We start from the raw sequence: 26,842 nt of genomic DNA on the forward strand, positions 1-26,842 counted from the left end.
GATGTTGAAATAGAAGACAGAAAAAGTCTTATTCTGCCTTTGTGGGCTTCTACAGATATTGTGATTTTTTACTTTCCTCATTTTTGCCTGCTTCAACTTGGTGAAATGTTAAAGCTGAAGCTCCTCCACAAAACCAAAAAAAGCCCCACCAACAAGGATAAAGAGAGCAATTATGCTCTGTCATCTTTAGTCATGTTTGCTCAAATAATTAGCTGAATGTCTTTGATTACCCTTCTGAATGTTCTTCATAGGGCACCCTAGCAGTTCTTAGCTCACTTCAGCAGGTAATTCCAGCCAGCTCTAAGGCAGATTTGAAGCACAAAACATTGCAGGGGTCTTTCAATCACATTATCAACCAGAGATGGTCATAATACTGCAACTTGAAAAGTTTCTTCTAGAAAGCATTACCAATTAATTTCTAATCTGTCAAGTTTAATTGACCAATTAAACAATTTAGGATTTTCTTCCTGCTTGTCCCTGAAAGAGCTGGGCTAATATTGGTTTTTAAAGTTTTCTTGTACTTTGTATTGTCTCTTGGGCTCTTTACTCCTCCATACCAATTATTTTCCGTGTTACATTATTGACTTTTTCTTCTCTCTGTGCAACCTAAGTATCCATGGCATGCAAATGCTTTTGCTGTACTCGGCTGTGCTTTGGGTTCATATGTATAGAGAAAAACCATTTTTGCACATTTTGCTGAATACACTGAGCATAAATTTCAAAGGGGACCTTAGTGTGATGAAATAGCCAATTTCAACTTCTTTTATATTTGACCTTCTGCATCTTTGCTCAACGTTACACCATGGTAATTAAAATTGATCCTTTTGAGGGGATTTTTTTGGTGAAAATTCGCTCATTTTCACTACATGCATGAGTGGCTGTGTTAGGTTAGCTAAGACCAATGATGTTTTCCATTCCCTTGTAATTGACATAATTGACTGTTAATGGCTTGCAACTTTATCAGAAGCTGTTGATTTCTTCACTCACCAACTCTTTGTAATTGCAGTAAATTTGTGTATTGCTTGGAATTAGAATATGTTTGTAACTTCTTGGTCATCCAGCAAATCCTTCCCCTTGCTTGCAGGAAGGTGCCTCTCCACTAGAGAGGTCAGAGTGGTGGGGTGGCACAGGTAGCTGCAGGACTGACCAAGTTTGCAGCTAAAAGCTGAAGATGATGCAGAGAATGCAGGGAGGCTTCCTCTCTTCTCCCTGAAGTCATGAGGCTGAATTTCAGCTCATGTGCCAGTCTGTGCCTAGAGCTAAACTTACTCTGCTGCATGACTACACGTGGGTCTCAGCTAAGGAAGGCTTAGTGGGATATTACCCCCCAACCCTGAAAATATTTTTTTTTTAATCCTGTTTATACTCTCAAGTTTCCATTCCTCTCCCACACATCTCTCTCTGCAGCTTTCCCACACACCCAGCCACCCACAGAATTACTTTAATTAAACGTTACTCATGTGTGGGCTTGCTTACCACTTCTCCCTGCTTAATTTGTTCCTTTCTAGGGTCAGTGTGAAAGAGTGGCTTGATTCAAACGTGTAACTTGGCTATCCATCAGCATTAGAAAGACAGTAACAAGGCATGTCCCTGTGTCTTGGCTTAACCCACAAGCAGGTGAATCCATCTCAGGCTGCTTCATGCTCTACCAGTGGCTTGACAGGCTGAGATAGACGTTGCAGCAGAAGCAGACACAGGAAAATGTACTTTTTCATCAGATATGCGTTTAGGGAAGGGTTAGAAGTTCTTCTTTTCAGACTTTGCTGGAAAAAGAATTAGACAGAGCTAATACTCACCCATGCATATCACGCCCTATTTGGTTTTTCTGTCATGTGCAGAAAGAATTGGTTGGTCATTTTAGATTGCACAGATCTAGACATTGAATGGCCAATAATTAATTAATTATAGAAATTCCAGAAGAAGGGATAAAAGGTTAACCTATTTTTTTGTGTCTTCAATTAATCCTGCATGTATGTGGCAATTTCTTTACAAAAGTGCAACACAGTGTCGTGGGTAGACTGTGACTGACCTCCCTAATATTTTGGGAGGGTTTATATAGAAATATCAAATAATTGCTAATTAAAAAAAGATATTACAAAGCCTTCCTCTTCTTTTGCTTCCTTCTTGCCTGCTTTAATCTTTGTGTGCATTTTCATTGTCTAATCTTCCTTACACTACTCCTTTTCTATAGTTTTTCTCTTGTTTTCCAATTATGTTGTTTTTCAATATGTAGGCTTTGTCTCCATTTTATGTTTCTTCCCAGTTTTTGCTCATTCCAATAATATCTACTAGCTTGCTTTCATTTCCTCCTCCCCTATAGGAGGTACCACTGATTTTAATGTGGCATGGAGAGAATATCTGAATCTCTGAAGGAAATATATAGTGGATGTGAAAAACATACACCATTCCTTTGGTATTTTTGTATCTAAATTGCAGCAGCTTGCTGGTTCTAGATGCTTTTTCAGCTGATATCCCACACAGTTGTGTTGAAGCATCAGCATATTGTGCTGCCTTTTTTGATTTAGGAAAACTTCTCAACAGCTTTTTAAGAGAGATCCCTTAGGTCTTCTGCTATTCTTGCTTAAAGGCACTTCTTGCCTTTGCTTTTCCAGCAGAGACCTCTTTAAATCTCACCCACAGCAGCAGCTGCCACTGCCTCTGGGCTTTTCCCTACATGGGAAGTTGTCACTGCCTCTGAAATCTGATGAGTTTACCCCAGAACACAAAGTGAGCTGCCCATTTAACACCCACCTGTGAACGCAGCAAGGTGCGCCCGTGCTCCTGCCCTGCCCTGGCAACAGCTCTGCACAAATGCTTCCAAAGGAGGGGGTGAAAAAGCACCTGGGGGCAGCTCCTCACCTGCCCCAGGTCTGAGCACACCCCAGGTGGGGCAGAGAGATGAAACTCTCTCCATAGAGCAGATTGTTTGCCATTGAGGACATCTCCATCTTGATAAACTGACTGGCTGCAGACTGCTGCTGCCTCCCAGCCTCCTCATCCTTCCAAAGCAGCAATGGAGGGTTTCTCTTGCTCTGCTCTTTTTGCTTTGGATTGTAATTCAGATACTTTTTCTTTATTCTCTGATTTATAAAAGATAAAAAAGGCAGCAGACTGCCTTGTGATACAGTCAGGAGAGCGTGCTTACAATCAAGTCTTTTCTGTGGCTGTGGGTTTTTTTGTTGCTGTTATAAAAAGTGCATCAAAAGATGTCAACTATTTCATTTCATAAAGATTCACATAAGTTCCAGCTGTTCCAGAGTAGTATCTAAATATTTGATTTGAAAACAAGAAGTGTACCAAGGCTGCACCATATTGCAGGCATGATCACCCAGCTAGCCAGGAAGAGCTGAGCCTGCCTGTGCTAATTAGTGTTTGCAGATAAAGCTCCTCCAGTGCATGCTGAAGTGAAAAAAAAGGGGTTATAACTACATCATGTGCGAGAAAAGAGAGATCTAAAAAAACCCAAACTATGTAAATTCACTATTTTTTGTGTCATAACAAGGCTGGGACACTGATTTTTCTTTTCATGAGGATGTGGTTTACTTTTTTAGTATGTTCATATTACAAAAGGTATTATTGCTGATATTGTTGAAAGAGATTTGTTGCCAAAAGTGTGGTTATAAAATGTCAATTTGTTTAAAATATTTGCAAGTGTTCAGCTTAAAGCTAGAAGATACTAAATAAGAAATCTTGTGGATTTTTACTTAGAGGAAAAATTTGTAGATTTGTCCAGAGAAATTTGCTTTAAACTTATGTATTTACTTGAAAATGTAGCAATTCTGTTGCCTAATTACTTAGAGTCCTTATTCTTTTGACTTTAGGGATATGGAAATATTGATTGTGCTGAGAAATATGATTTCTCATGGACATATTCCACCCCATTTCTTTTCCTACATCGTTTACAATTACAATGTTGCCAAATTTAGTGAAGCAGATGCCAAGTTTCACCTCTGAATATTTGTATTTCCTTGTTCTCATACATAAGCTTCCTTTTTTTCTTTAAAGAAAATCTGACAGGGACAGGTGGCAAAACTATCCCAAGCTGGAAAAAACAGAAAAAAATGGAGCTTGGTTGTTTATACATGAATGTCACTTTTGACCTCCTTTTAAATACAGAATGTATTCCAGTTTTGACAGAGTGTTTGGGAAAAAATATTGGCTTGTATTGAAAAATAAAAGCTGTACAAGAGAAATTAAAATGAGATAAAGTAGATTTTGAGCACATTGAAAAATTTGTGTTTTTCAGTACTTCCTTCAAGTGTTGATCTTAAAATGCACTGCAATTAGTGTAATTGGAGGAGCCAACATATTTGCAGTGTAGACATTGAGTAATTTTTAATATATGACGATTGTTTGATCCTCATGAGCGGGTGATATTTTATCCCAGTAAGTCTATATCGTGGTACACAGGAATTTAGCTGCAAAATCCCATTTTAGACTGGAGGGATAAGCCTGGCACGGGCTGTGTGCTGGTGTGCACAGGAATTGGCCAGAGCTGCTTCTGAAGGGACTGGCTTTAGGGACAGGGACTGGCTTTAGGGACAGGGACTGGCTTTGGGGACAGGGACTGGCTTTAGGGACAGGGACTGGCTTTAGGGACAGGGACTGGCTTTGGGGACAGGGACTGGCTTTAGGGACAGGGACTGGCTTTAGGGACAGGGACTGGCTTTGGGGACAGGGACTGGCTTTAGGGACAGGGACTGGCTTTGGGGACAGGGACTGGCTTTGGGGACAGGGACTGGCTTTAGGGACAGGGACTGGCTTTAGGGACAGGGATTGGCTTTGGGGACATCTCTGGGATTGGCTTTGGGGACAGCTCTGGGACTGGCTTTGGGGACAGCTCTGGGATTGGCTTTGGGGACAGCTCTGGGACTGGCTTTAGGGACAGGGATTGGCTTTAGGAGCAGCTCTGGGACTGGCTTTAGGGGACAGGTCTGGGACTGGCTTTAGGGGACAGGTCTGGGACTGGCTTTAGGGACAGGGACTGGCTTTAGGAGCAGCTCGGACTGGCTTTAGGGGACATCTCTGGGATTGGCTTTGGGGACATCTCTGGGATTGGCTTTGGGGACAGCTCTGGGACTGGCTTTAGGGACAGGGATTGGCTTTAGGAGCAGCTCTGGGACTGGCTTTAGGGGACAGCTCTGGGATTGGCTTTAGGGGCAGGTCTGGGACTGGCTTTAGGAGCAGGTCCTGCCCCATGGGGTGCAGAGCTCCTGGGAGCTGCTGCCTGAGTGTGTTTGGGTGCAGGTGCTGGGCAGCCCTGGGTGTGTTTGGGGGCAGGTGCTGGGCAGCCCTGGGTGTGTTTGGGGGCAGCCCTGGGTGTGTTTGGGGGCAGCCCTGGGTGTGTTTGGGGGCAGCCCTGGGTGTGTTTGGGGGCAGGTACTGGGCAGCTCTGGAGCCCTGCAGGCTCCTGCATCCTGCACTTGCTGGAGTTCACATCCAGGCTGGCAGGAGCTGTACTTGTGAAACGGCTCACACATGCAATAAAAGCACTTTCACACCAGCCTAAAATGCTGCTATTGGCTTCTTCCTGTCTCCAGCAAGCGTTTCCAATTTTAGAACTTGCTCTCATTTCTGAGCTGGGCTCCCTCTTCTCTTTTTTTCCCCACTGAGTTGAAAGCATGGCACATCCATCCCTTTTATCTCTGTTCTCTCTCGAAAGGAACTGCAGCCATTTCCCGTGTTGCTTCTCTTTTTGCGTGTACAGCAAAGTCAACTTCCCAAAGATTTTAATGCATTTTAGGGACAAAACATGTTCAATCAAAGGCACCAGCATCTGAATCACTGATCCTGTTCTGTGCTTTCTAATGGAGAGAGCCCCTTTTTTATCATTTTACTATTATTGTGTATGAAGAGATTCTTCTGTTTTCAATATTTCAATACAACTGTAAGGTTGGGTTTTTTTAATTTCTGTTTTTTCACAGATTTTTTTATTATTTTTTAATAAATATTTAAAATATAATAAAGTATTAATAAATATTTATTGTTATTTTATTAATAAAACTTTTTAATTTTTTAATATTGGGGGTTTTTTTTGTTTGCTTGTGTTTTTTCCAAATACATACTTTTAAGACAACAAATTTGCCATATCCCAGGCTCCCACATATGCCCCTTAGCCCAATGCATGTAATTTTTCTGCCTGGAAATTTGAGGATATGGGCTATTTGTCTGGGGTTATTGAAAGTTACGTTTCCTAAACAGACTACTGCATGCCTAGAAATGTTATATCTCCTCACTCTGTGCCAGATGATCCAGGTGATGTTAATCCTAACTAGGCAAGTGTAGTAAGCCTTGCTGTGGCAAAAAATCCGCCATTTGTGTATCGTGTTTCTGACTGAGAAATGTGTCACCCGTCCCAGCCATGGCCACCCACTATGAAAAATTGCTTTCCACCATCATCAGCTGTTTAATATCTCTACAGATAATCTATTCAGGTTGCAAGCTGAAGCTACTCTCAGTATCTCCAGTTTCCTTAACATAAACATAATGTATTGCCCCACATTTGAGTAGCTTTCTGATTAATTGAATTATTGATTTAACATATTTCAGACACTGATCATTTAGAGCTGCTAAGTTTAGAACCATCTAGCTAGGAGCTATAATTTAGGAACCTGATACTTGTTATTTTGATTGAACTTGCTGTGCCCTGTGTTTTACAGCTTTTTGCCTTCAGTGGGAAGAAGGAAGGGCTTCTATTGCTGAATATTCAAGTTTTGGGTTATCTATCTGTCTGTCATCTATCCATTTTCTTCCATGAAGAAGGATGCTTTGCCTTTATTGTAAGAAAAATGAGATTTTTTGCTTCATCATAGGGTTATTTAAGACATTTACAGGAAGGTCCCTCGTGTCACACACAGGTGTCAGACCAGTGACTGGAAAGCTGTGTCCCCTCACATGTGTGTTGCTGCTGGGACTACAAAAGCAGAGAAAAAAAGCTGCTGGTGATAAGTTTGTTGCTCCTCTAACAAACTGTGCATTCATTACCAGGGATTGTTCTTGAGCACATTTTTTGGGTGAAGAATTGGGATTTAACCAGAAAATCTTTAAGATGCAATTGAAAGAAGTAATTATTTGGGGATGCTTTGTGCCACCTTGCCCTATTGATGAAATGCAGAAGCAGGTGTGACCCTTGCTCAGCAGTTCTCAACAAGAGCAGATATTTCATGCCAAAATCTATTCACATTTTTTTGCAGCTGGGCTCTTTGCTAATTTGAATAGTGCCCAGGTGATGATAAATTTGTTGCTCTCACTTTGATGAAATACCTTTACACCGTGCCCTTCTCTTGGTGAAAACAATATCCTAGTGCCAATTTTGTCATGAGAAAAAGAGCTTTGAGTGCTGTGAGGGCTTGAAGGGTTTTTTTTGAAGTTTGCTTCAGTGCTTTGTCTGTAGCCACTGCACAAGTGCCCTGTCCACTCTCTGGGGTACTGAGGGTGGGAAATACAGCAAGTCCCCAGGCTGAGGCTGGTGCTGCAGGAGCAGAGCACAGGGGCTCAGGAATTGTCACAGGCATGTGACTGATGCTGGGAATTCCTGCAGTGGGTTTGCCCTCCCAGGGGCTGCAGGAGGATGTGTGATGGGCTCTGGTGCAGCTGAGGGGTTGAGGGGTTTTTATTATCAGAGCACAGGGGAATCTCTGGGTGTGAATGCAAGGCAACCCTGCTGTGCTTTCTGCAAAATTTCTGATATGTTTTCAGTTGATCATTTCTTCTCTGAGGGAGTTGGATTCTATTTCCTACCACTCTCGTGGGGTAGCAAAAAACAATTTGAGATAGAGACCTTACAAGTCTGTGACCTCAAATGATGAAGGTATTTCTTTATGTTCAGGAGTTCTTTAGGTTTGGGAGTTGGCTGTAAGACTGAGATATTTCTGAATGTGCTGCTGCTGATCTAATCTAGTGTGATTCTTTCTTGTTGAGTTTAGAGAATGATCCTCTCCAAGCATCTCATGAAAGGATTTATTTGATCCTTATGTCCATTTGGTGAGATTTTGCTGAATTATAATTATTGCTTTTTCTGCTGTTGTTGAGAAGGAACTAGGGTACAAGTAGTTTAAATAACCTGCCAGAGGCAAATCTGTGACAAAATTGATTGCAGAGGCTGGCTGTCCTGAGCCCAAGTGTCTAGACTGAGAAATAGTTTTTTTTCTCCATAACAACAGAATGCTATTGCTGAATTTCATTTTGAACTGATGCTTTTGGAGCATTGAGCTTTGAATAGATCACAGCTTCAGCTTGATTTGTGCGAATGCAATCTTTCAGGTGGATGAATAAAAAAGAATGTTGGTGAGATACTCTGCTACTTAGGAAATTTATATTTATATAAATATTTTTTTCCCTTTTTTTAAAGGCAAAACTGTGCAGCTTAGTTTAACTTTCAGACATTCCATGCAGACAGGGTGAAGTTGCCAACTCTGTTCACCCCCACCCTGGGGTATGTGAGGAGCTGTTGCCACACACAGTGGGAAGATGCATCTGCTCTGTAGCTTTGGCACAGTTTTCATGTCTCTTTCAGGGAGGAAGGGGATTGAGGAGTCAGAGATGGGGCATGAAATGATGCAGGGAATGTGACAACTGCCAGGGCTCCAAGGGGCTCCAACTCCCTGCGCTATAGGTGGGGCGGTTATAGAAGTGTTCAGGTGTGGTGTGAAGCTTTACAAATGAAAGTACAGGGATTGTTGGGACAGAGGGGCACTGGAAGCTGGCCCGGGGGTGCTGAGCTCAGATCCTGCACTGCTCAGCCTGAGCAAGCTGCACAAAGGGTGGCAGGAGATGCCAGCAGGGACAAGGAGCAAGACTGGCAGCTTCTGCTTGGAGAAGGGTACTTGAGCAGCTCCTTCATCTGTTCCATCTGTAGCAAAGTTATTTATATTTGGTTTTTTTTCCTCTTTTTTCCCCCACAATAACTGCAGCAGGCAGGGTCAATAGTGATCTGTGTCTGGTACAATTACCAGCAGGCAGAAACCCCTCAGTGGCTGGGACTGACTGCTGCTTCTCTCAACCAGCCCTGCAGAAGTGTGCAGAAGGTTGTAACTGAGCAGCTGAGACCCTTCTTCCCCTTCCATGGCATTTGTCCTCATGGGTTTCCTTTGATGTCTTTTTTCTTTTTCCTTTTTTTCTTTTTTTTAATTTTTTTTTTTTGCCATTGCTCAGGTGCCTGTGGGTAGGAGGGTAGTGCCTTACCTTGTCACACACACCTGAGAGAGAACAAAGACAAGGCAGCTTTGGACAGGCCTCATTTCTCTCAGAGATGGAAAAATTCATAGTGTTTGTTAGGCCAAATTTTATAGGAATGTGTCTGAGGTTACAATTTGGCCTTGCTCACAGTAGGTTTCAATGCCTCAGATTTCATAGGGAATTGCTGGCAAGAATATTTGCAACCTATACTGTATTTATACAATATTTGTTTAATACATTAGTCAGATGTGGGGGGTTTTTTTCCTCAAATGGGGCTGTGCATATGCCTGAATTGCTATATTTTGTGGGGTTGTTTTGTTTTGGTTTTTTGTTTGGTTTTTTTTTGGATTTTTTTTTTTTTTTTTACTAAATACAGAGCTTATGTAGGTGAGACACCTATTACTTAAGTAATTGTGACAATTTTTGTACCAAGAGCACCAGAATTGTCTGGTTGTTTGGCTCTGATATTGTGTTGAACATTGCAAGAAGCAAAACATCTGTATTGGCATTTTCTAAAAATTTATTACTTTATTTTAGAGTAAAATATGCATGAGAAGTTGTTTTGGGGTTTTTTTTACGTTGGTATGAGACCCTACTTAAGGCATTTTATAGTTTTGTGTCATTTCCATGGATAGTGGGAAAACCAGTTTTACCTTGATTAATGTCTTTGCTAAAAACACGGACTGTGAACCAAAGTGATTCTAAATGCAGGCAAAGAGAAATTATAAATGTTCCTAAAAACTGCGAGCTAAAATACAGTGCTGTATATGAGCTTTCAGTTTGATAAATACTTACTTATGAGGTCATAAATACTTGAGGTACAAAAGGTTAATGTAGTGTGAAAGGCTGTAAAACACAGCCAGCAACCTGCTAGATCATAATGATGCATTAGCACCTTTCAGTATGAATGCTGCTGGTTATAAAAATCTTCAGCTTGGATTTATTCTCTAATCCAAGAATGTAAAGCCAAAGTATCTTCCCTGTGTACTTTTACTTATCTTCTCATATTTATTTCTCTTTATATAAAAAAAAAAAGAGGCTCTCATCTGTTCATAAATGCTCACTGACTGAAACTGATAAAAACCCATTTTTGACTAATATAATTTCTCCAAAGCATGTCAGGTGTTGTCTGGGTGCTCAAAGAAAGTAATAAAATCAAGTAACACTTGGTGATTTTTTTTTTCTCTTCTCTGTATTAATAAGTTTCCATGAGATAAAGTAAGCAATATAATGCATAAAGGAAACAAAAGTGATATAAATTTTGGAGAGCAGTAATGCAAGTTACCTTTGAGAGGAAAGAAATTCAGTAGTAAAATCACAAACTGAGCTTTTACTCAGTGGTGAAATTGGCTTTATCATAGTAAATACAGTATTAGTCTCAGAAATCCTCTGCAGTTTATAATTGTCTCCAATGTGCTGATGCAGCTAATATTTCTCATTTAATATCTACCTCTGTGGAGTGTTAATTTTCATGCTTTGGTGCTCATTGCTTTTTACTAAAGCAAATTACTTCCTCTTACTGTTATATCAGAGCTTATGACAGATTGGGATAATTTTACTGTCATTAATCTTTGGAGTCCGTTCCACTCTTTTCAATGAAGTGCCACGTTTTGGCCAGGCTAAACTGACACACTTAATAAAATCTGGAATCAAATATAAAAAAATTGCAGGCTGTTGATAACTGCTTTCATCCTTCTCTACTCTCTGGTTACAAGAGAAGTATTTTATTTTTCATTTTTTTTCTCTTCTAAAAGTACATCTGCATTTGGAAGTTATTCAGTAGTTTTGGGGGACTAGACAAGAAAAATGCTGAAGTGAAAATATTTGATTTAGACACTTTTTATTATTATTTTGAGGTGTTGAAAATCTACACATTCTGTTCTTATTAAGATACAGTTTAAATTGATAGTTTTTGAATTGTGCAAATATATCTTCAGGAATCTCTGTAGATGATTATTTTTAGATTATTTTTAGTTGAAGACCTTATTTAAATTTGCAAGGAACACTGCGAGCTCTTGCTGTGCTGACAGAATTAGCACAAAAAACCTGTGAGAGACCACACAGTGAAGCATCTTGTAAAAGCCCTCACAATTCCTCTGAAAAGAATGTATTTCTTCACAAATGCTGAGATGGTTTGCTTTATTTTGGAGCAATTGGTCAAGCTAGAAATCCAAATGACAAAGCCCTGGTAGGCCAATATAGCAGATACATGACTTGCCTTGTCAAATGCTGCTTTGTAGTACAAAATACAGGATTGTGATGGTAACAGAAAAAAATTTATATATATATATATATATATATATATATATATATATATATATATAACATATACATTATTTGTATTTATATATAGGTAATATTATATATTACCAATTTATAGTTGCATATTAGGTTATGAGCCTTTCTGTGCCATTCATTTGGGCAGGAATTTGTTTGTTTATTTTATTTGTTAGGATTTTTTTTGCTGTAGCAGCCTCAGTGCCTGGAAGCAGCCCCACTGCTCAGTCCTCCTGATGGACCAGGGCCTCTTCCCCCTTTCTTTCTTCCTTTTTTGAATTAAATGTCCTCCTCATGCTACAGTAATCGTGGATATTGTTAATAGAATTGTGTGGTAGAACTTAATTAACCTTTTCTTCTTGCTTTTTATTTAAAGGAAATTTGAGAGAGCTCAGTGGCGTGCTTCCTAATTTAATGCATCCTCCCAGTGTCTATTAGAGGCTCTTCACTTGGGTGAGTCAGGGGAGACAGAGCTGCCCATCCTTGGCTCACAATTCATTCTCCCTCAGTTGAAATGTTCACCTGACATTCTAATCAGGGCAGAGTAAAAGTGCTGAGTTATATGTGTTAATAAATATATATTCTTCATGAATTTAGATAATCTCATAACTGCAGCCATTAAAACATATTGGATGGTTATGCAAATAACCAAAGGAATTTCAAATTGCACTGACCATTTTGAGTCTCACTCCTTGAACTGATTTTCTTTCATTTTGTAAATAATAATTAAAGCTGCTTGTGGTAGTTTTTTCTCTAGCTATTGAGTGGTCAGCAGATGAATAATTCTTTACTGAGATGGGAGTGGACAGTGAAGGCTATAATTTACAATTTCAGTTTTAAATCCACTTCCAGAAGTGCAGCAAAGAGCATTTTTTACATTGGTTCCTTTAGAAGCAGAGGAAGGGAAAGGTGTTACAAAAGTAGATGATGTAAATGGAAATGCAATTCAGGCCATATTTCTGTAAGCTACTCTTTTATCTTTCCCTGAATGAAGTCTGTTTAAGTGTCCTCAGTTCATTATATTTCTAAATGAGTTTTACTTCAAATGGCTGTTAATTATTGCCATAACTTCCTCTCATATTAGTGTCTGAGTCCTGCTCACACAGAGATTGTTAGCTCATCCAGAATAAAGTCTGGTTTTATGGATTTAAAAAAAAAAACAAACCCTGTGATTTCCTCACATTCTTGGAGCCCAGTTGATGAAGTGTAAGCTTGCTTCTCAAACTGATTGACCAAACTCTTTATTTCCTTACAAAGCAGTAAAAGCAGTCAGTGTACAAAGCAAAACGAAAGTTCCACACCTAGAAAAGAGCAAAACAGAACCATGAAAGGGTTTCTTCTGATATATGTTAGATTACCAAATATTTTCTGAAACAGCATTGCAGATAAACATAACTGCATGTCCCAAAATCACTGAAGAAACTGAAAATCTGTTTGGCTGACCTCTTATACAAGTTAGGGAGACAAGCTTAGGTTGAGAAGCAGTTTCATAAAAATAACTGAAACATATTTTCTTCTTTTTTTTCCCCTTTTCCAGTTTAAGTGCACTAACCTACAGAGATGGTTGACTGGGATTGGTGGGGCTTAATTTTGCAGTAGAAGTTTGAAATATGATTAAAAAAAGTAAATTATTCATGGAGCTTGATGAAAGACTGGCTTTGGGGTATGGGACACTGGCATTATTGTCACAGAGGTTGGTGGCTGATAAGCTAAGTCTGTGATAGGCATCTGGCAAAATTCTCTTTTTAGTTTTCCTTTATGTTGCCTTTTCATTTCAATTGGCTGGGAATAATAGATCACACTTTAGTTATGGTTCAAGGAATCAGGTGATCATTACAACTTTCAGTTACTAATATGGGAAACAAACCCTGTGCAGAGAGACTTGAGTTATGTTGTGCAGGTGGAAAGGATCCTGGAATGCAGAAAGGAGTAAAAATCCTAGGAACTAACAGATGGTGTCCAAAAAATAAATGTATTTATTTACTTACATGGTTATACTATTGTACAGAATACTCAATTTATATGTCAAGAGAATTTACAAGAGGAATGTAGGAATCTTCGCTATCCAAGTAAGCTTTAAAGGTAAAATAGGGTAACAGAGTAAATCAGTGTACAGTGAGCAGAGTGGTGGTGCTGGAGTGCCTTCCTGTGATATTAATCCTTCCTCCCTGAAGAGTGCCTTGTTTATTTGGGTTGTGGCCATCACACGATGGAGACCAGTGATGGGAAGAGGTGACCTACAGTTGCCATTTGCTGATATAATAATATTGCTTTATTGTGTGATAATTTGCTTTATGTAATGTTTATTCTGCTGCAGTGCCATGCTAAGGTGTGGAGGTTTCCATTTCTCTGTGTTCTCTTTGGAGCCAGGTCAGAGAAAACAAGGATCTCTGGGTGGGGGGGTGTTTCGTGCACCACAGAAAGTGGAAATTTTTGCCCATCCAAATGAACATTTTTCCCAGTCCCTTTTTCAGTGTTCTTCCTTTGCATGTCGTTTTTTCATCATATTCTGGCATCAGCCTTGGTGAATGGTTCTTGTCAGGGTCTGCTGCTCCTTCCTGCCCTGCCCATCTCCACTGGGCTCCCCATCCCAGCTCTGCCTGCCATGGGACCCTCTGAACAGGGTCCCTGACCCTCTGAACAGGGTCCCTGACCCACTGAACAGCATCCTGACCCACTGAATGGGTCCCTGACCCACTGAACGGGTCCCTGACCCTCTGAACGGGTCCCTGACCCACTGAATGGGTCCCTGACCCTCTGAACGGGTCCCTGACCCACTGAATGGGTCCCTGACCCTCTGAACGGGTCCCTGACCCACTGAATGGGTCCCTGGCGCTCTGAACAGGGTCCCTGACCCACTGAATGGGTCCCTGACCATCTGAACAGCATCCTCACCCACTGAATGGGTCCCTGACCCACTGAATGGGTCCCTGACCCACTGAACAGGGTCCCTGACCATCTGAACAGCATCCTCACCCACTGAATGGGTCCCTGACGCTCTGAACAGGGTCCCTGACCCACTGAATGGGTCCCTGACCCTCTGAACAGCATCCTCACCCACTGAATGGGTCCCTGACCCACTGAACAGGGTCCCTGACCGTCTGAACAGCATCCTCACCCACTGAATGGGTCCCTGACCCCCTGAATGGGTCCCTGACCCTCTGATTGCTGTCCTTGCTCCTGCTCTGTCACTGCTCCCCAGGGGTGCACAAGGCTGGTCCTTGTCACTGGACCTGGCTTCAATCTGCTGACAAATCAAGTGGGATCAGCTAGAGCAGGTTATTCAGGACTGTGCCCAGATGGGTGTTGAATTCCTCCAGGGAGGGAGCTCCACAAGCTCTCTGGGTAATCTGTTCTAATGTTAGAGCACTCACAGGACAAGTTTTCCCCAGCTCCCGCACAGAATGTGCTGTAGTGCAGCTTTTGCTCATTGCCTTTTGTTCCCTCACTGGGCACCACTGGCCAGAGTGTAGCTCCTTCCTCCCTCCTCCCTCCCATCAGGCATTTATGCCTTCTCTTTTGCAGGCTGATCACTCCTGGCTCTCTCATTCTCTCCTTGTTTGCCAGATGCTCCAATCCTCCCATATTGTTGACTCCTATTCACCTTGGACTCATTTCCTGCAGCTCTGCTCTGGCTGTTCCTCTCCACGTGCAGGACTTTGCTGAACTTGATGAGGTTCCTCATGCCTGTTTCTCCAGCCTGCCAGGGTCCCTCTGCATGGCAGCACAACCCTCTGGGGTATCAGTCACCCCACCCTGCCTGCTTTCATCTCCCAACAGCATCAATTGGCCAAGTCCCTTCCTGAGAAACCAAAGGGAGATCAATCTGTGCCCCTTGAGTGAGCGTGGCTGTGCCATCCTGCGCTGATTCCTGGAGGGAACTGCAGACAGAAAAACTGCCTGACAGTGGTAGGGCTTCTCTGTACAGATGTTAGATGGAAATAGAAATATCTTGGCTCAGAAATGTCTGGTTGCTGTGCTGGAGGATGGATAAGGGAAGAGGTCTGTTGGCAGGTTTGCTGTGAGCAAGAGGGAAGGATGGGAATTAAACTCACAGTGCCAATCCTCCTGGTTTGCTGTTAGAGAATGTCTCCTCTGCCCCCTTTCCTGAGAACTTTTTCCAGGAAAGGAAAATTGATTTCAGGGGAATCCAAGTCCTGTTTCCAGTAATTCTAAAGATGCTTCCTTAAACTTGAGTATCAGTATTCAAAGCAATTCTGCAGTGGGAGCTGCATTGTGCATTCATAGGATCAAGCAGAATTCATCACAACATCAGCATTCACAGCTGGATTTGAAATGATGGTTTAAACCCTTTAAAAGTTCTTTGAAACATCCACTATTCCTTAGATTTGTTTCTTCTTTCAAGTGGGAGCAGAGAAGGACAAATGGATGTTTGCTAAAACTTTAAATTGTCTTTCACATTATTGAAGGAAAGGTGTTTGGTGAGCTTGAAGAGACGGATGAAAAAGAATGATTTACATCAAGCATCATTTTCCTTGCTGTGGACTTGTCTGTGTCTGGTTGTGCCACTGGGAAACTTCAGGAATGCTGCTTTTGGAGAGGAGCAGGTACAGTCCTGCTTTTCCATTCAAAACGTCTCAGCTCTTTGGAAATGCTGCTTGCATTTGGCTGCAGCCTGCTGGGATATGAGACCACCAAACACACCCAATAAGAAAAAATGAATTCAGCTGGTTTTTTTTCATGAAATTGGTAATCTAAGTTTGAGAATTTACTATCCTGCAAGGAACTGAACTGCTGCTTGTTAAGTAGGGGTGAGTACCTCAGTACAAAAAGAGCAATGTGATTTAGAAAATGTCTTTTTGTGACATGGAGAACCCTCAAACTCCTCTGCATTTCAGAGGGCTCAACAGCTGACTCCTTGGGCAAAGATATGCAAGTGAGCAAATGGAATGTCCCAGTAGGGATCCAGCACGAGGTGAGGGGTCAAACAGAGAAAAACCTTTTATCACACGGCCACATTTTCTCTCTTTCCCTGAGCTGGAGCTGGAGCAATCAGCCGTTCCCTCTCAGCGTGAAACTCTGCTCTCACAAGTTGGCTCAGCAGTTGGTTGTGTCAACACAGCTCTCACAAAAAGGACTTTACATGCATGACATCAATCCAGTTCAGAGGGGAATTCCAGAAACTGGTGTGCATTGATTCAAGCTGAGGGTAAACAAGTCATAGCCAAACCTGCAAATGTTCCATCTAAAGACACTTTCCTTTTTTTGAATTTTTTTTTTTTATTTTTCAAGAAAGTAATATCCTCTGCAGCTGTGTAGCACAGTATTAATTAGTGCCTTTTTTATTTGGACAAATATTGTCAGATGTCACAGCATTGTACAGGTTAGTTGCAGATGTTGAAAGTTATTTTTTCCAGATAGAGCCTGCTGCCAGAACAAAAGTTTAATAAGCTTTATTGCAGCACTGCAGCCTTTTATAATGTAGACTTATGAAGGATAACACTTGAAAGAATTTTTAAGCTAATTAGAACGTTTAAAAAAAGAATCTCATTCTGTATTAGAGCAGCAATGCTTGAGCATGAATGAATGGCCACAGGTAAAAGTACAGTTGCCTTACTGTGTATTGATTTATGTTTTTTTCTGAGTAATTTTTTCATAAATCAAGGTAATAAATGAGCTGGACAGGAGAACTTGGGGAGAATCAGTGGATTTCCAGAAACCAAGCATGCCAAGTTTTGCATCAGTCAGAAAGTCTTATCCTCAAGGCCACTGTCCTGATTTATTGCCTATCAAATTGTGACTTGAAGTGTTTCAAGGCCTATTATAACCATTAGGAATATTTACCTGTAAGCTTTACAAAACCTTTCAACATTTCTTCATCTATTTTACCCCTCTTCCCTTAAAGTTTGTTATTTAGATGGCAAATCTCTATTTCTGTGTATTTAGAACATACCACAGCTATTCTCTATTGGTACTTTCAGGAGCTTTCCAAGTCTTATTTTATATAATTTTTTATATCTTATTTCCTGTAATGCAATTTTTGTGGAGTGGTGAGTGGAAGGAGCCTGAGCCCTGAGGTGTCAGGAGGGGCAGGTGTGTTCTTGAGGCTTTGGGTGCTCATGAAACCACCCCATGAGTGCTGTGGGTCCTTTCGGACACACAGGGGGAAAGGAGCTCCAGAGGGAGAGAAATGAGAGGTGAATCTGCAGAGTAAAAGTGCTGAGCAATTTGTGGGGGAAAATCTCATGAGCATGGCTCTATTTAGTGCTGAGAATCCTGGTGGCTGCTTCTTCTGGTAATACTTTGTAAACCAGCTTGTGCAGTGTGAAGCTACAGCTCCTACTCAAATGATAAAAACCTCTCTAATCAAGATTTCTATATTTACTGTCATGGGGTTTTTAGTATGTTTTCAGTGGTTGCCTGTCTGGATTTTACATTAGGCTTCCAAGCATTGAAACAAGGTTATTTTTAAACACTTTCTTCCTGCAAGACTTACATCAGAAAGAAAACAGACTTCTGACTAACAGATGAAAGAAGAATAACAAAATCAATTGACTATTTCTTTATGTCTCTTTATCACTACTTAAGATTTTTTATTTGGGTTAAATTAATGCTTTTGTCCTTTGACAGTATAGTGTTTCCTAATCTGTCTGCTATTTTTTAAAAGAATAAATCCAAGGAGTTTATTTTAGTGTTATCTTGTGACAATATCACAATAATTGAGTTTTATTATACGTAGTGTGATCTTCTAAAGATCTTCATAGTGTGTATGCATTTCCTTCTTGGCTAATGGAGCCAGGATGCAGCTAATTAGGAAAGGTTTTGTTAATCGCTCTTGTGATGTTGTGGATGGGATCAGTAGGTGGTCAGAAATATTTATTGAATCGATGCAAGCAATAAATAATTCATTGAGGCAACCTTTTATCATTCCTTCTCCCATTTCACATTACTGTCATGCTGGCATCAGCTGCATGTCCTTAACTGAACTTGCCAACTGCTTGGTTACACACAACTCTATTAAAACATTTCACAAATATTCTTTTAGAAGTAATATCTGCTCTGTATGCCAGAAAATTTGGCCCAAGTTTTGAGAGGCGTTCTCAAGTCAAAAAATGTATGGCTCTTGGTGATTCTCCTCCAGACATGATTGATCTGCTCTTCCCTGAGACCCTGCTGAATATTTTAGAAGAAAAATGATGAACCAGGAAAGGCAATGTAAAGCACTATATAGGAGCTATATTGCATATTGTTAAGGAAGATTAATTGGGGAAATAATTAATGTAGCCAAGTTATTAATTACTCTTTGGTTGTCCTGCAGTACCAGAGGCTTAAGAAACCTATCTTATTGCTCCTATCTGTCCCCAGAATTAATGATCTCTTATTTAGGCTGCTAGCTCTCCATGCATAAGCTATCACAATAATAGCAGTGCTTTCTTGTAGCCTGTGGTATCAGCATCCAGAATGCATCCATCTAGAAATGAGAGAAATAATCACTACTGCTTGTAAGTCTTCAGCCCTGAACAATACCCAGCCTGCTGAAACCCCAGAGCATGTTCAATAGTGGAACGTCAGAAACTGCTGAAGCAAAGCACAAAATTATTCAGGTTCTTTTTCATTTGTCAGTAAATTGGATTAAGGGATTCTAGCAGGGTGTGCTTGTGTGTGGCAGTATATCTAAAACAAATGCCCCAGTCAGAGCCAGCCACCTTACACTGTCTTCCTGGCAGTAAATTGTGTTCATCTGACTGCTCAAGGGGCTGTGAGAGGCAGTGCTGCAGAAGGGAGGTGGTTGGGTGTTCTCCCTCCCCAGAGGTGCACTGACACCCTGCCTGTGTCTCTCACAGCCCCAACGTGTGTGTGTGTGGCACACCTCACCTCCCAAAAATGGGTTTATTAATGACAATAATGGGCATAACTGAACATCAAACACACCCTTGACATTAGGGAAATGTGTGTGTGTGTCACATCTCACCTCACCTCCCAAAGATGGGTTTATTAATGACAATAATGGGCATAACTGAACATCAAACACACCCTTGACATTAGGGAAATGGGAGGGAGAATGGCTCTTGGGCATTAATGGACTGGGCAGGGCCCAGGGTGAGTGTGGTGGTGTTCAGAGGGGGCCCAGGATGAGGGAAGAGATGAGGATCTGACTCCATGTTTCAGAAGGCTGATTTATTATTTTATGGTATGTATTATAGTAAAACTATACTAAAAGAATGGAAGAAAGGATTTCATCAGAAGGCTGGCTAAGAATAGAAAAGGAATGATAACAAAGGCTTGTGACTGACCGAGGCAGTCTGAGCCAGCTGGACTGTGATTGGCCATTAATTAGAAACAACCACATGAGCCCAATCACAGACCCACCTGTTGCATTCCACAGCAGCAGATAACCATTGGTTACATTTCGTTCCTGAGGCCTCTCAGCTTCTCAGGAGAAAAAATCCTAAGGAAAGGATTTTTCATAAAAGATGTCTGTGGCAGGTGAGAGCTCAGTGCTTTGGAGAGGGGACAGCCCAGCCTTCAGGACAGGCCTTGGCTCCTCTGCCTGCTTCTTTCAGACCTGTCCCAGTGACTGCTTTGCTCAGTTTGCTTCTGGTGCTTTGGGTAATAAAATGTTTTTGTAAAGAATATGCAACCGTTATACCTTTTGTAATCTGGGCAATACAGTGAAGTTAGTGGTAATGCTGAAATTACTTTGTCAAGTGGATATAACATTAGGGTGAAACTGTGACCCAGCTGAAATAAAAGGGAATTTTACCATTAAAAATAGGATGGAGGTCAGGGCTTGCCCTGCAGGGTTTCATTTGCATTGTCTCTAAAACCAAGCATGAGACACTCAGCTAGACCAGAAATTTAGCAACATAATCGTGCAAGGGCTAGTGTTGAAGTGACCTTAAGGATCATCTAGTTCCAAATTATCAAATGCAGGCATGATTACGTTATTACATTTCTTAATTTCTTTGTGCACAGCAGCAAGTCCCACATCTGTGTGCTTTTTGCATTAGATCAGAACAAGGAACAGTGCACATTCTCTTCAGGAAAGGATTCTTAAGGGGTTAAATGGATGTGGCATGAGCTGCATGCTTTGCAGTATGAGGTACTGGAAATATTTTTGTCTTTAGAGCTAATTGGAAGAATTAATCTCAACTTTTAATATCCTGAAAGCTATGAGACCTTGCTATTGATCTTATTCATGAGAAAAGGATTGCAGAGATGTAGTACACAAGAGAAGTCACTGATACTTCTGGTAATTTTTATTGCCATTGTGAAATACCACAATAATCGAATTTTTTTCTGTGTACATCTTTGTGTGAATTTAAGCCCAAACAGATGGATTTGCGTCTATAACTCCGTTTTTTTCTGTGTTGTTATGCTTCTGGGAAGCACATTGCAGAGCTGGGACTTTTCAGAATATAAATTTACCAAAACAAGTATGATTAATTAATCAGTCGATCTACTTAAGAAAACAGGAAAGCTGCAAGCCCATCACTTTGTCAGCTCTCTGTTAGTGGTGTATCTGGGAAACAGCATTTTCAGAAAGTCCCAAACTCGCTTTTAAATTATTCTCTTTGCTCACTTTTTAATGGAAAGGTAACTTTCCAGAATCTAGATCCTTTTAAAATGGAAAATGTGCAATATTATCTGAGGGAAGTATGAAGATGATTTACTATGCATGATTTTTTCAGTTTGTACACATTGGGCATGGTTATATTTTTGCTCAGGACGTATATATATATTTTCTGCTGAACTTTTCTCGATTGCTTTTTTTATCGGGTTTACAAATCAAATCAAACAGGTATATTGCAGAGCTCTGATATTATTTTCTGTGCTTATAGCACAATGTATTGAATTATGCTTGCTCATGTACTACTGCTGCTATTCTCTCCAGATTGAGAGAGAATGACTGTGGGGGCTGTAAATTCACTTGGCTTCCAGCACCACCGGTTAAATCAAGAGCCCTGTTCGGGCTGGAGAAGAGACAGAGCAAGTGTTCATTACACAAATCAATTTGGTCAAAAGTACAGCACAGTGGGTACCCAGCCATTGCTCACATAATATTGTCAACTTAATCAAATAATGCCTAGAAGACATTCACAAGCTCTTTTTCTCTGAGAAATAACTTGATTGGTGCAGCAGGAAAAAACAGGTGCTGTTTTGAGCATTCATTAAAAAATTCAGTGGGTGCTTTCTTTTTTGCTAAATTTAAAATTCTGAACAGCTTTACCCTATGCTGGCGTGTATACATGAGATACTCAGCACCTAATTTACCATTGATCATATTTACAAAAATAACCTGTTCCTTTTTTTTTTTTTTCCTGTTGCTTTTCTCCCTGTAAATATTTTAGAGGTTATTCCAGCTAGAATTAGGCTGTTCTTCCTCTAGACTTGTATGGGTTTAAAAGATATGCAACAGATTTGTGTTTGTTTGCAGATTATAGCAGACTGATCCAGACTTGGTAAAGCTTTCTCATGTTCCAGTAGTACTTATTTTCACTTTGTCCAGAAAGATAAAAGGTTTAGATCCATTCCAGGCATTGCTGCAGTCTGTGTTCCATTCAGTCTTTAAAAGCTGAGATTGGGAACAGCATTCCTGTAGGGGTGTGCAAACAGTTTTCTGCATTTCATTGTGTTGGGAAGAGGCTTTGAGGGTGAAAGATTTTGTGCACACCATCGTGGTTTTGTAGGAAATGAAAGATAGAAGACAGTGAAAAAGAATGGAGGGGAAGTGGAACACTTAAAATTCCGGTGTAAGGGACATTGCAGGGCTGGCTGTCTGCAGTGATGGATGGAAAGGGACACAGAAAATTGCTATTAGCCAGGAAGGAGAATGGAATGGGGTTTTTCTACCCAGGCAATGTGCACAAGGCCCTCTCTGATTTCAGGTTCACTGACCATTGTTTTATTGTGTGTGGGGCCTTTACCAGCAGTGCTGGGGTGGGAATGAGACTCCAGTGTCCAGTCAGGATCAGCTGGGAAATGGGATTGTATTAGGGGCTGCATGAAGCTTTTAGAATGTATTTTTGAGTGAAAATTGCTGCAAATTTGGATTAAAATGGCCTTAAAGGAAGAGGTGGGGGGGGTGTGTAATATTTTTTTCCCAAACAAAAAATTGTCAAATTTATTTTATCCAAACAAATATTTGGTTTAGTGGTTTTCTTCACTTGTATGATTTTTGTTTCCTAAATTCTCAGGACAAAGCTAGGAGGGAAACCAGAAAAATTACTTTAACAATTTTACTTCTTTAAAACTAGCTTAACAATTTTACTGTGAAGTCTTTAAGAACTTGAGTAAAGTCTTTTAAAGAATAGAAGCTTTCTGTTTCTAGAACTGAGTTAAGGAAACAAAAAAAAAAAGTATTTTGCTAAAGGTAAAGAATTTCTTGTGAAAACAATAGATATAAACTCTCCTGATGATGAATTTGGTTTAAAAGGATACCAAATGTTTATACTGAAATTATCTTACATGTAAAAAAGAATTCTTTTTTGGAAATGCCCTCTTTGATATGGCTTTGCTTACCTGTAAGAATGTTTCAATTTTAATTTATTTTAACACTTAAGCCTTCAGCAGCTCCCTGAAGTAAAGGGAGCTCACTTCAGTTTATTTTGCTGTGAGTGAGAATTTGATCTTCTATTTCTGCAGTCTGTTTTTATAACTTTCATTGTAAGTCTTAAGACTATAATATATTAAGAATCTTTAATATTTTATAATTGCAAATATGTGGTGGAATAGGGGCCAGCAAGCAGCCTGATTGCATCCAGGACTGCAGGGATGGAGGAAGGGTAATGCCACATCCTCACATCCATTAATTTTTAAAGGACTATGAAATAGCACTCTTCAGGTCCTCCAGCAGTGAAGGCATTCTCCTGAAATGTATTCTGTATGTGTGAGGTAAATTACATTCTGCTTCCACAGTCCACGGAGCTCTGGAAGTTGCCTGACTGGGATTTTTCAAAATCCAGCCTGTCCTCTGCCCCTGGTGTGTTTGACCTCCTTGGTGTTAATTTTTGCATCATCTTCACATTCCAGTTCCAATTCACGGTTATCATGTCCAGATCTCCAGGCACAGCTGTGGATTTCTGGATGACAATGTGCTTTGTGAAGTGCCTGTTGCATTGCTAAGCCTTTTCATATGTTCTAAATGCTTTAGCCCTGTCAATTCTGCCCCAGGGATCTTGAGGGTCATGGACAGTTATGAATCAGTGATGACAGGAACTTGCTCAAGTTTCTGTTTTTCAGCCCTCGCCGCCCAGACTCTGAGACGTTCTGTGCTGAGAGTGCAGATTTGAGGCTTCTTAGAATAAAAAATGATTTTAAAAAGCGGCAAAACCAACCAAAGGCCTGGAAAATACCAGTACCTGGATTTATCCTCTTCACCCATAATTTGTAGCTCCATTTTTACACCACCCTCAGAAACCTCACTGGATTTTGTTGACCATAAGCTGTTCAGCTGTGAAGTAGGGCAGTTGCTACCAGTGTTTTGGGGTGTTTGTGGTGCACAGCTCAGCTCTTCTACTCCTCATTTCTATGAATAAAATGAACAGAGATTACTCTTTTCCATTTGCATTTATACAGGACACTGATTATATAATTTCTTCCTTGGGCACCCTCTGTTCCTGAAGCTTAACAGCACCTTCAGAATTCTTTAGTTCTCTTCAGAATAATCTAATTGACCTCAAATTCTTCAGGAGTGTTTTATTTCAGGAGTTTCCAGTCTGTCATCCCCCACCTGCTCTCACATACCAAATTTCTTTCGTATTTCTCTCCTTTTATGCCTGAAGGTAGAAAATAATCCCTGTGGTGTCTCTGGGTGAAACATCTACCTCAAAATCTAAAGTTTGAGTTTTTGAGTTGATTTTAGCTAACAATAGATTAGCATGGAACATTTTTGTCTCTTGACAGCTATATACTATGTTTTCTATGTAAATCATTAAATATTCATAAAGATAAATTATTTACTTTGTGGGCCTGTGAGTTCAGGGAGTAGCACATGAAGAGATGTGGTGGCACTGACTCAGTTTTAGGTTTATACTTGAACTGATCCCATTATTTGTTTGGATCACTTGTAAATCTTTCTTCAGTGCACAAAAAAGTTTGTATTTGTGTGAGTCTCATCATGTCCTGTGAAATATCAGAGATGCTCCTGATGGAATGATGCTGCTGCAGAAATGAGCACCTTTGTTTATAAAGTGTTCTTAGCACATAAGCATAGACAATATAAATGTTAGTACTTTTGATTTGAGAACATTTGTATTACTTAGGGAGGAAATTGTTGAATTTCACTTGCTAGAATTCAATTTCTATGTAGTTATTGCTGATGTAAATGATGTGTTCTGTTTGAGTTCTTTTGTTTCCTCTTCAACAGGCTTGTTGGTACTAAAACTGTGTGGTAAGGTTTATTTTATTTAACCATTTTTATGTTGCTTAAACTGTTGTCTCCTAAAAGAAATACTAGAAATACTAGCAGGAAATGGGCAATTCTCCTTTTGTTCTTTAAATGAGAAAACTCACAAAGACAAACTGAATGTAACATTAGCACACAAGAGAAAGATGAATAATTATAAAAACAACGGGGTCAGACAGGAAAAGGAAAGAGCAAAGAGAGTGATGGCTGTCAGATCATCCTTGTAGTTTTTGATTCAACCATTTTCTTTCCCCTTCTATTCTTCCCAACCCTTCTGCCCATGCAAAGGAGTGACTGTGCTGTTTTGAAATACCCATACAGAGCCTTGGCTAATGACTGTGTGCTGTACAAGCAGTAATTAATTAGGGACTGTAGGATATAATTATAAGAACAGAGATGAGTAATTTCTGTAACATACTGATAGACCAGCACTGGTTAATTTTACTTTTTGGATGAGGGGCATTTTATGTTTTTTTTCCTCATCTCACTGCAGATTTGTGATTTGTTTGTTAAATCATAGCACATGGCAATGTCCTTCTGTTTTAAAGCAGAATTTTAAACCCAGGGAACGGTGTCCTTGTAAGAAGCACCATGACATAACCTCATTTTGGTGAGGAAGACAATCTGCACAACTTTGTTTCTGGCTCTCACACTTGTGTCAGGCAGCCTTCACCACTGATTAAACTTCTGTTCCCTCTCACAACTCAAGGCCTTTTCCATAATGGGCACCATTTATCTGGACACAATGACCCTCCAGTGCCCATCAGCACTGCTTATGAAATGGCAAAGAGGATGAGATGTGTTCCCTGCCTGCTGTGGAGAATCCCAGTGGCCTCTGAATAAAAGCCCTAATCTCATTTGAAAGGGTCTGGCTTGCTCTGCCAGCAGGCAGCATTTGGACTGCAGGTTCTGTTCCTCACCTTGGCAAACACAGAATGGGTTAAAGGAGTTTCTACAATCTATATATAGAGATATATTCATTCATTATTTAAGAATAGCTAAGCAAATCTACAAATAATAATTTACTCATTCTCCATTTTATTCCAAATACATATTATCACTGGAAATGTATGCTGTTGAGACAGAAATGGATTTGATTTTCATGTATTTAAACTTCAGGTGTTCCTCACTACTTTGGAGCAGATTTAACTGATTTTAGTTTGGTTGATTGGGGTTTTTTTGGTGTTTTTTTTTTTTTTTTTTGAGAATTTAAGCTCACCCCCTTGTATTAAAAATGCTTACAGTGTGCTTTATTTTGCTTTACCCTTTTAGCAGACAGATGATGCAGCACAGACCGATGGCCAGCAACAGACACAATCTTCTGAAAACACAGAAAACAAATCACAGCCCAAACGGCTCCACGTCTCAAATATACCATTCAGATTCCGGGATCCAGATCTTAGACAAATGTTTGGTGTAAGTGCTCATCATTTGTCTCTGGTTTTTGGTTTTTTCTTTTTTTACATTTGTATTGCAATAGGTATTCTGTATTAGAGGCAGCTGGGAGGGCTGTATCTCTGATTGAGGCTGCTTAACCATTTTCAGGAAAGATTTCCCCTTTAATCTGTGTATAATCAAACATCTGATTTGCCAGTCACAACTGGGAACTGTCACTGATTCTGCAGGATGTGATGCACTTGGGTGCTTTGTACTACATGCACAAAAAGCTATCTGTGGCGTTTTAAATGCATACATATTGCTGCTGTACACATCCAGATTTATCTGCCTGCTTTTATTGATTTTGGAGAGTGTGATGTTAAACACTCAGTGCCTGACCTCCTGAGTAAGGGAGGCACAGGCTGAATTTCAGCACAAAGTTCAGACCCGGGAATCCTCACCCATCTCCACAGGTTTTGTAGGTCTGCAAAACACCTTTGAAGGTTTTTGTTAGTGTTTTTCTGTTTGTGCTTCCCCCAGGCCACAGCTGCCTTCAAGCACATCCCCTGTGTTTCACACAGGCTCTGGACACACCAGCAGCAGTAGGATTATAAACACAAGAGCTTAGACTGGCTTTCTACT

At 40.4% G+C, this 26,842-nt stretch overlaps 1 protein-coding gene across 34 annotated transcripts in view; it reads left to right on the forward strand.

Annotated features, from left to right (window-relative positions):
* RBFOX1 (RNA binding fox-1 homolog 1) overlaps window positions 1-26,842 on the forward strand; it is a 1,178,577-nt gene that overhangs the window by 1,057,733 nt on the left and 94,002 nt on the right. For all 34 annotated transcript variants that reach the window (XM_066561182.1, XM_066561192.1, XM_066561190.1 and 31 more), the window contains one exon: window positions 26,096-26,239. In XM_066561182.1, the coding sequence (XP_066417279.1) occupies window positions 26,096-26,239 (144 nt within the window). The remainder of the gene's footprint in view (window positions 1-26,095; window positions 26,240-26,842) is intronic.

The sequence above is a fragment of the Molothrus aeneus genome, chromosome 16 (assembly GCF_037042795.1).
Source record: "Molothrus aeneus isolate 106 chromosome 16, BPBGC_Maene_1.0, whole genome shotgun sequence".
NCBI classification, from domain to species: domain Eukaryota; kingdom Metazoa; phylum Chordata; class Aves; order Passeriformes; family Icteridae; genus Molothrus; species Molothrus aeneus.